The sequence below is a fragment of the Triticum dicoccoides genome, chromosome 5A, assembly GCF_002162155.2.
Source record: "Triticum dicoccoides isolate Atlit2015 ecotype Zavitan chromosome 5A, WEW_v2.0, whole genome shotgun sequence".
In the NCBI taxonomy this organism is placed as follows: Eukaryota; Viridiplantae; Streptophyta; class Magnoliopsida; order Poales; family Poaceae; genus Triticum; species Triticum dicoccoides.
In genome coordinates this window covers 5,945,002-5,955,757 of record NC_041388.1, presented here as the reverse complement: position 1 = coordinate 5,955,757, position 10,756 = coordinate 5,945,002, and the positions used below count along the sequence as shown (strand labels likewise).

Genomic DNA, 10,756 nt, shown 5'->3' with positions numbered 1-10,756 from the left:
GCACATGGGCGTGTGGCTATTGTATTCGCAAGCTTTAGTGGCACAACCATAATTTATTAAAATCTAGTGGATAGTGGCACAAACAAGATATTACTTGAAACATATTAATTGCAATATAAAAAATGCTAAAACGCAAATATGAACTTATAGTAAAAAAATAACATTTTTATTTTAGGTATCTCCTTTTCTCTTTTTAGAGATGTCTTTTCCTGTTTTTTTGACAATCAGATGTCTTTTCCTTCTAGTAGCAAAGTTTTTGGCGGATTTGTTTACTCTTCTCTTTTAGATGACTACTAGCACTGGAACGAGCCGAAGGCGCACTGCCGTCTTCTCCCCTCTCTAATCGGAGCCGGACAAACCTTGTTCTAGTAGATAGTCGGGAAGTCGTCATGCTAAGGAGTAAGGTCCCGTAGGACCAGTTCACCAGAACATCAAGTACCACCGATGAAGAGAAGTGTAGATCGAAAGGATCCAACCTGTAAACACACGAACACAGACGAACGAAAATATGATCCACATGGATTCACCGAAGACAAATGCCGACCGAATCCCATGAAATCCGCCAGAGACAAACCTCCACACGCCCTTCAACGATGCTAGAAACACCACCGGGACGGAGACTAGGCGGGGAGAACTTTATTTCATCTTTAGAGAGCCGCCGCCGCCTCGCTTCTCTGAGCCCTAACGTAAACACAAACACTAACAAACCTCAAAAGAGTATGAAAAAAGGAAGCCCTTCCACCGGCAAGGGCCGAGATCCTCCACTCCTCCATAGCCCTTTTCTAAGCCGAGCAGAGCCGGTTCACTTGCTGACCGAGCCACCAGGAGGGGTGCCGCACGAGCTTACGTCCGGCTTGGGTCGACTTGAGAAGATCGGTGAGCGGCAGCACGACATTGGCCAAACGGGGTGGGGGCTTGGCGAGGTATAGGGAGGCGGCACGGCTATCGGCCTGAGGAGAACAGCAGCGCATGATCAGGACGTCCTCTCGAGAGCCCAGTTCCACTCCAAAGTGGCAGCTTGGCTCAGTGGCCCAACCCAGCCCACAAGTGGCTCACGCCGACCAAAAACTCGGTCAGGCCATCCAGCAGAAGCATGCCAAGGGAGGTGTCCTTCCTGAACTGTTGTTTGTGAACTTTTTTTTAGGGATTGTGTGTGAACTGGCTATATGTCTGAGTAACTTTTCCTTAACTGAGAAATGGCAAAGCTCATGAACTTGTGTAATAAAATAAATGTTGACATACTGACTTGATCATGAACAAAAGGGCATGTAAAATAGGTTAACTATTTGACACATGGAATACTCAAAAAAGAGGGGTTTCAGTATGGTGTACTGCATTTCTTTTAGCAGAACAGAGAATCTCACAACGGGCTGCTACTTTGGCACTGACTACAACTAAATATGTTATTTCTAATATATCCAGACTACTACTACAACATATGGTCATAGGTAAATATCCATCACAGGCACAGCTCTACAGAAACATCCCTTTTCTGGCATTTTCTCGCATCCCTCTTCTGGCAGCCTGTTCAAGAGTCTGTAGGACCTGTAACAAACAATAACACAACATGAGTCAAATAACCAAGCCTTCTTTTGCATGCAAAAAACCTCTCCCAAGGTGAATGAGAGAGGGAACATGCAAGCAATATTTAATCAAATTCTTTGCAAGATGTCACACAACTCAAAGTTAGCGCCCTCGACAAACCTACAAACCCCAACATGCATCTCTTGTTCCAAAAAATCTAAAACTTCCAAGTCTACAATGGAAGATGTGGATGCTTTGGTGAAGAAAACATGGATGAAGTCTTTCTCTACAACTTACTTGCTGCGCACCACCTATTTAACAAAACCATAAACTTCCAAAATATCAGCATACTTTATGGTGTGCTATGATATCCACTGAAAAAAATAGCGCGCTATAGCGTCGCTAATAGCATGCTATAGCGTATTGAGAATTGCCTCGCTAAATATATCGGTGTACAACGTCTCGCTAATAGCATATTTTGAGGTCGCCACTATTTTGCTGTAGCGCGCTATTTTTTTCATTTGAGATCACATGGGTGTCATGTAAGAGTGTGACATAAGCTTACAGACTTAGTGCTAGCATTATATCTGGATAATAATTATCAGCAAAAAAATGGAATATACATACATGAGAATTGAAATAATAATATGGATAATAATCTGTAGATGGGTCTAGTTAAAAGAGGAGGGTGTACCTAGCTTGTAAGAACTTCTCCAAGTTCTGATAATTCTGCAGTCCACTGTACGGTGCTTCGTTGTTTTTTGAGTGTGTGAAACACCCCAACCTATGGAGTTAGGGGGAAAATCTCTTAGTGCTAGCACTTGCTAATGATACTTCGGTACAGAGGAATGGATGGCAGTGATCAAGCAAACCGCCGTTATAATATATAAATGAACTTACAGAAATATGAACTTCAGCACCTGAAGGGCCCTTGCATGTGATCATCAGCGTATTTTCCAACTGACAATTGCAGAGAAAAAGCATTGCAGTCAAGACCGTTAAGCTAACAACTATCACACAAATGTAATTTATTTCCAACTCATTAACCTAACAAATCTCTAATACACCCACCTCAATTGTGGTAGAAACAGGTTTTCCATTGATAGATTCAATAACATCACCTTTTTGGATTCCGAGTATCTCAGCATTAGATCCTTTCGACACCTAGGCTTCAATTGCCAAACAATTATACCATATACACATGGGAAAAGGAGCACCTTCCGGAAGCCATTACATACCTCTTGAACAATAAGACCATGATCAATGTTATACATACGCCATAACATGTCAACATGAGCAGGTTCTAGAAGCTTGATGGCTTGAAACATCATCCCAAGATGGGGCCGGGCGATGCACCTAACCAAATCAGACACCATTTTAACATATTTCGAGCAAGGTATAATGAAACCTTTCAAAATAAGCAATCTTTGGTGTTTCTATCTAACATGTTAAAAGAATCAACATACTTCGAGCAAGGTATACAGGAGTTGTAATTTTTTCGAAATAAGCAAACCTTTGGTGGAACTCAACTTCTATTTAACATGTTAAAAAGCAACATATTTTGAGCAAGGTATACAGGAGTAAGTAACCCTTTCAAAATAAGTCATCTTTAGTGGAATCCAACTTCTATCTAAGGGCCACCAAATATTTTGATACAAATAAAGTTCAAAAAGGCCGAAAAGGGATGAATCATTCATTGTAGTTGAAAAATGCTCAAAGACGGGTTTTCATGACATTACGTAAAAGTAAAACATCATATTTCAACATAACCAGGAACAATTGAGTACCACAAAAGAGTATTTGAATATCTCCTAGGTTTCAGGAAATTGTCCGTCAAAATTGACAGAGAGAACCTAAAAGATAGTTTTCCATTTAACTTTACTCTACAATTTGGCTGAAGACATGCGAATCAGAATTATAATGCCTTATCAGTTCCTTATTATATCTAGTTGTCATCATGAACCATTTTGTAGTCTCAGCATGGTTCTACTTGTTTTATTTTCAGCTCTTGATTTGCTTATAAATAATTATTATTGCTAAATTGCTTATGTTAGCCACTTTTACAAACATATGACTGTGTGTATATACATAAAACACGAAAATGATACATTTTCTTTGAGAATCCTAACATAACTTATGGTCATTACATTGCACCGTTCAAAATATATATCTGCCAGTTAATCGGCATATCAGTCAGTTAAAAAGGATCTATTCACGCAATTAACTGGGTGGACCAATTTATCTGTCTAACAAGCAGATTAATCGGCTTGTCAGACCGAATTATTGGCTGGACTGATTAACTGCCTGGGTAATTTTGGCCCAAATTTAGCTCATTCCCTCCCTTTACCCACAGCCTCCCACGCATTAGATTGGTCCGTGCTCTCTCCCGCTCATCGAGGAGCAGCCCCAGCGCATTAGGTTGGTCCGTGCTCTCTCCCACTCATGGAGGAGCAGCCCCCACGCCAAGCAGTCGTCGGCGCTGACCCTCCTCGAGCAGCTGCCTGCGTTACCGCAGCGGACACACCTCCACTCCTCCAGCTGCTTCGCCATATGCTCCTCCTGTCCTCTATCCATGGCTTCACCAGGCTGCAAGTTAAACTCCTCTCCTCTCTGATGTAATACTGCTGCTGTTCTGCTGCTGCAGTGTCGCTCTCCTATGTAGTATCTAGAATGCACTGGTGTGGTGCATTTGGCATTTGCGGCAATCTATGGCTGCTTCTACTGCAGCATGTGCTCCAATATTGCAAAGCAATTCAGATGCAGCCTAGGATATATATAGACATGACCCAGTTAACCTACCAATGAATTCAGTTAATAGGCTGATAAGCCAATTAATCCCTAACTCAACACCCAACCGTATGCTACCAGTTACCGATATCCTGAAGATTGTTAAATTGCATAAAAGTGAGCAAATAGATACTGCAAAAAATAGTGATCGTGGCTGCCCCGCCCGCACACAGAAAATCGTGGGCCGTTTTCCTTTCCTTTCTTTCCGTCAAACAGAAAATATAAATAACTAGACAAACGAGGTTCGATCCGTTAATTACGTCGTCATCCCACGACTGACTCCACGTAAAACTTGATCCTCTAATTACGGCAGTCACGTACGCACAAAATCGTGGGCTCATGCATCCATTAAATTGCTTGCATGTAACGGAAAATCTGCGAAAGAATAAACATGCGCGCCTCGGCCGGCGCCACCGCGTCCTGTTGTTCCCATGTGTGAACCGTCGCCGTTCTCGATCACGCAGTTGTCTCCATCGTGTCTAGAAGCTCACCGGAGTCGTCTCTTCACGCCGCCGTAGTCACGACCTCGCCGCCGCGGCCGGTCCTGTCGGTCCGGCCCGAGCTTTACCTCTGCCGGTCCGGTCCGGGAAAAGAGGACCGCTGTGCTGCTCGGTCCGGTCCGCCGGCGGCCGGTCCAAACGGCGGCTCGGTCAGGGACCGGACCGGCCCGGACCGTGTCCACCCTGAATAGTATCTAAAATGCACTTGTGTGGTGCATTTGGCATTTGCGGCAATCTATGGCTGCTTTTACTGCAGCATGTGCTCCAATCTGTGTTTTGATTTTCGGTTTGAGCTTTTTTTCGCCCTAGGCCGAGATGGCCGGATTTCGGCCATTTTCAAAAATTTCGGCTGAAATTTGACCAAATTTTGACTGCAATTTGACTTAAATTTGACCAAAAGTTGCCAAATTTAAGCAATTTCGGCCTAAATATACTTTTCGCCCCAGGCCGAGATGGCCGAAATTCGGCCGAAATCCACTTTTTTCGGCCGAAAATCAAAACACAGGCTCCAATATTGAAAATCAATTCAGATGCAGCCTAGGATATATATAGACATGGCCCTAGTTAACCTACCAATGAATTCAGTTAATAGGCTGATAAGCCAATTAATCCCTACTCAACACCCAACCATATGCTACCAGTTACCGATATCCTGAACATTGTTAAATTGCATAAAAGTGAGCAAATAGATACTACAAATAATAGTTTGACTTCTAACATTAAGTAAGAAGAAAACAACAATAAGTAAGAAGAAAACAATAGGAGGGAACACATTAGCTTAGCATCACCAATCATATAGATACTATCTCAGAGGTGAGAGGAAAAACGCACCGATATTTCTTCCATGAATCCAAACAGTTGAGCAAAATGGAAGAAGGTATAAAAGACCCAAATCTCTTAGGGACGTTGACCATTCCGACAACGTTTTCATTCAAGTCAATGACTAGGCCCCCATTGTCATACTACAACAATTCACATTGACAAAACATGAGAGTTTACAGTAACAAGAAAAATGTTATAAAACAAATGACATAGAAAAACTAATAGTTGTAACAAATGTATATAATACTATCTCATGATAGGATATATTACCTCATTATCATCACCATGCTCGTCTGGAGAACGGAAATACACATTGTGGTACCGCCGATACATGTTTGGATTCTTATATTCTGCCCTAGCATATGTTATCCTTAGATTTAAGGAATCGTCTCTTCCGAGCCGAAAAACATCTTGAGCAAATTTTACATCTTCTTCACAAAAAGATGGTAACTTGATTGGTTGATCCACTTCAACATTCAAGAAAGTGATACCGTAATGGGGCTGATAGTAGACCAGATCGCCCTTTGCAGTGGTGCCATTTAGCAAATGAACAGTGACCTGAGAAGAAAGTTCCGGAACAGATTGTATTAGAGATTTGAACAGATGATGTTTCCATTTTGTTATTAACTAGAGAAGGCCAAGAGCACAAAAAGTGTGTCCTTTGCACTGGTCCCGTCTACCAAATGAACAGTTCTAAAAACAAAGTTCCGGAACAGATTGTACTAGAGATTTGAACAATGCTTAATTAATAAGAAAATCACATATGATGTTTCCATTTTGTTATTAAATCGAAAGGCCAATATATATAGCACAAAAAAAACATGTCCTTGCATTGGTGTAATCTAACAAATGAACATTGACCTAAAAAAGGCTGCGGGGCAGATTATATAAGATTTTTGAACAATGCTTAGTAAGCAAACACATGTGCCATTTCCATTTTGTTATTATTAGGAAAGGCGAATAGTAGCACACACAAGAAAAACAAGAGAATTGCAACTAGTAATTTATTTGGGGTTGGAAGCGGCTGGGCTGGAAAAGAATGATAGATGTTTTTTAGAAGAAACACTACATTTAACTCACATCAGCACGAGGAGCATACTCTTCGCCACCTGACCAGCCGCTGTCAGGAGAATGCTTTGTGCGAATCAGACGCGCAGTTGTCAAAACAAGGCCGGCTTTCTTCTCCTCATCCCAATCAACCAAGAAGCCGGAGCAGCGTCTCAGCGGTTCACCATCTGCGTGATTCAAACACGATCGATACATACATTTTTAAGTTGCGCGACGGGCAATGGATCAATCAATCCAAACCAGAGAGGCTGCATATACACATCCTACATACCAAGAGAGGATGAAACCCCTAGGAGAAATCTGGCAGCAGAGAGCGCGGCCTCGCTTGAATCACGGACGGCGAAGACCTCGGCGGTGTGAAACCGGGTCGGGGGTTTGAAGTAATCGAGCGTAGGGATTTTCACAGGCGGTGGAGCTATATATATATTGATCGAGAGTAATAATTAATTAATTAAACAGTTGCGTTTACATCTTGAGTAAATAAACTGACTGATGAAAAAAATCGAGAGTGAACTGATGACTGATGAAAAAATGGACGAGACGGACCTGATTTCTGGTCGCGTTCCATCCTGGCCAAGTCGGCATCGCTGAGAATCCACGCGTCTGGATCAGGCAATGATGCCTCGTCTCTCCGCACACTCACCTTCTTCTTCTTCTCCGGCAAGGCCAAGGGATCGTCTCGGCTGGTCGGATCGGCCGTCATGGTTCTTCTGTTGTTGGATCTCTCCCCACCCGCCGCACTCATCCTCTTTCTTGGATGGCCACGATCGAGAAACCAACCGATCCTCCTCTAGCAATCGCGCCGCCGCCGCCGCCGCCTTCTTCTCTCCAACAGTCCACCGACCGACTCCAACTGATCCGAACGACTATGGTCATGGTGGCAGATCCTCCAATGGCGCCGCCGGTTTTTTTTTTTTTGAGACCACCCTCCTCTGTTCTGGGCTTGGCCCATTTATTGTTTTTCTCTCTTTTGCTCGCAGCCTGCACGCGACGTCGCGAGCCGCTGGTGCAACCCGGTTTTGGCAAGCTTCTCCCCGTCCGGTTTTCCTTCCGTTTTTTTCCTTTTTTCTGATTAACTTTCATTTTCGTTTTACTTTCTCATTTTATTATCAGCATTTTATAAACGTGGACTTTTTTTCAAATCTGTGAGCTTTTTCAAATGCGCGAACGTTTTATTTCAGATTATAATTTTCTTGAAATTAATGAAGTTTTTCAATTTAATAAAAAAATTCCATATTCGTGAACTTTTTTCAAATCTTTAAATAAAAAAATTCGTGAACTTTTTAAAAATTCGTGGTTTTTAAAAAAATTCATCAACTTTTTTCAAATTTGTAAACTTTTCCAAATTTAAAATAAAAAAATCTATGAACTTTTTGAAAATTCATGCACTTTTTCCACACCAGGGATAGTTTGGAGACAAGGGGAATGTATCCAGTGCACCCGCACTTGTGGTGCTACCGGCGCACCGGATGTCATAGAATATTTTCAAAAAATCTAGCACGTTAATGTAACATCAATGTATGATGTCACAAAAAGTTGAAATATTTTTTCAGATATAAAAATAACAAATTTGACATCAATGTGATAATGGGCCAAATCTAGAGCCCAAGTTATGTTACATACTATTCAGTGTTGAATTTGTCATTTTTGTTTTTTCGAGTTATGTTTTGCACTTTGACTTGAAATTTTGTGACAATCCACATTGATGTTGTATGAATGTGCTAAAAAAAATTCAGAAATTTTTGAACATCTTAAATGCACAATATGACTTCAGTGCACAGGTAGCACCACAAGCTTGGGTGCACCAGATATTCCCCCCGAAGACAAGCCATCACACACATTACAACCACAACACAAAGGGGCCTACCCTGAACTGACAAATGCCAACGAGGCTTCCCTTATCTATGCACCATCCACCCATTAATGTCTGCCTACGAGAGGTCAGCGAGTAAGTGGCGGGAGTGGCTCGATCTTGAGAAAGACATCGGAGGCACCAACAATGGCGTACATACCGCCCCCTGAAGATCAATCTGGGATAGAACGAGCATCGAAGGAACGCAACACATGACCTCCAAGCCGTGTCTCCGTACAAGATGCTCCCTATAGAGGGACGGCATCGAGAACACCGTTATCGCCGATTCAGAACCGGGCCTAGAATTTTGCCCAAAGTCAACAACCAAGCACAATTTTAAGGATGAGATGCCGACGCACCTCAGCAACGCCTCCAAGAAGGGGAACAATACCAATGGGCGTCGTCGCCATCTCCCAAAACTATGGCCATAGCCGCATGACCCAGGTCTAGCCCATGTCGTCACCTCCCAGCATACTCAGGCTACGGTCTCTTCAGAAGAAAAAAAACTAGCCATGACCACGGGGTTGAATAAGAACATCTACAGCCTGTTCCTTAAAAAAACATCTATAGACCTCGCAAATCCAGCCCGTAAACGTCCGTTGATACGCCCGCGGACGGCTTCAGACGACCCTCATACGGCATATCGGGCAAAGTGCATAATTCATACCTTAGCTATTTTGTTTTTCAATGTGGGATCACATGGAGGGCAAAAGTGCAGTCCGAAAATAGCCGAAACATACTACGGTGACATCCGGGCCGGCAACAACGTTCGTAGCGGCAAGAGTGGAGAGTAGGAGTGTTCTGGCGGTGCTAAGGGCTTAGTACTACGGGGGAGCTAGGGTCGGGCCGACGCGGACGAGGGAGAAGAGAGGAGAGCAAAATGTCTGGCCCGGCAAGTCGGGGCCGGAGGATTTTGATGCAGTTTGCGGAGGGTCCTACCTATCGAGTCCAACATGACGGATGCGTCGCGATTATGTGTATTTATATCCGTCCTATATTTCGGCTGGACAGAGAATGTTGATCACTTAAATCGTTCAAGGCCGATCAATATGAGGAACATGGTAGCTGAATCGTTTTTCTCTCTGTTGCGAGGCGAACACCAGGCGACTAGGGTTTGCTGGCCCGCTGCCGGCCGCCTCCTTGGCGGCGGCGCGGCTGCCGGCGACTGTTGTCCCAGGACGGCGCCGTTCGACGCCGTGGCTGGTTTCTCTCTCTACTGCGAGATTTTGGTCGTATTTGCACCAGGTCTCCCGTAGTAGATGTGTTTTTTCTGCTCCATCATCTTGATCGAAGGAGCATATGCTGTGCAAGAGCCTGTGATTCAACAAGGACAAGTTGAGTTCCAATCAATCTCATACTATGCGTTGAAGTTGTGAGGGGCTGTGGTTATCTTTGTTGCTGTAGGTTTTTGTGTAAGGATTGATCGTGCGGGAAGAAGCAATGAAGGTTTTGAGTTGGAATTGTAACGGACTGGGGAATGCCCCGGCGGTTCGTGCTTTGTTGGACGTCCAGCGAGGATGCAACCCAGATGTGATGTTTTTGTCGGAGACACACTTAGACAACTATCCGGCTGAGTGCTTGAGAAGGCGATTAAAGATGGATCGAAAGTTAGTATGTGCTGGGGATGGAAGGAAAGGTGGCTTGTTGTTATTGTGGAAGAAAGAAATTAAGGTTCATAGGTTGGAGCTTGACCCCATGTTCATAGACGTGAGAGTGGAGGATGAGAATAACAATGAATGGAGACTCACCGGTATGTATGGTGAGTTCCGATGGGAACACAAGTACAAGACTTGGGATAGAATGCGGCGGTTGCATCAGAACACTAATCTACCATGGCTCCTGGTGGGAGATTTGAATGAGATACAATTCCTTAATGAGAAAGATGGGGGCAACCCTCGACCGCAGCAATACATGCATGCGTTTCAGTCTGCTATTGATGAATGCGAACTCAGGAACATGGGGTTTGTAGGAGATCAGTTCACGTGGCAGCGAGGCCGGATTAGAGAGAGACTAGATCGTGGGCTGATAAATGATGCATGGTCGATGCTATATCCACATGCAGTTTTGCAGAACTTGAATTATAACCACTCCGACCATAGACCCTTATGTGTGGATACGGAGTATTATACCCAGATAGGAGACAATGGCGGACACACTAAACAGTTTGAGGCACGTTGGTTAAGAGAACAATCTTTCTCGGATG

The 10,756-nt window shown here is 43.6% G+C and overlaps 1 protein-coding gene across 1 annotated transcript; it reads right to left on the bottom strand.

Moving 5' to 3' along the window:
* Nucleotides 1-1,371: 1,371 nt before the first annotated feature.
* On the bottom strand, nt 1,372-7,481 carry LOC119296776 (serine protease HTRA3-like). The gene is made up of 10 exons (XM_037574847.1): nt 7,248-7,481; nt 6,973-7,116; nt 6,714-6,868; nt 5,904-6,191; nt 5,643-5,773; nt 2,763-2,880; nt 2,596-2,688; nt 2,425-2,484; nt 2,219-2,308; nt 1,372-1,545 (listed from the first exon to the last, which is right to left on the bottom strand). The coding sequence occupies exons 1-9, from the start codon at nt 7,444-7,446 to the stop codon at nt 2,219-2,221; spliced, it is 1,278 nt and encodes a 425-aa protein (XP_037430744.1). The 5' UTR covers nt 7,447-7,481; the 3' UTR covers nt 1,372-1,545.
* Nucleotides 7,482-10,756: the final 3,275 nt, after the last annotated feature.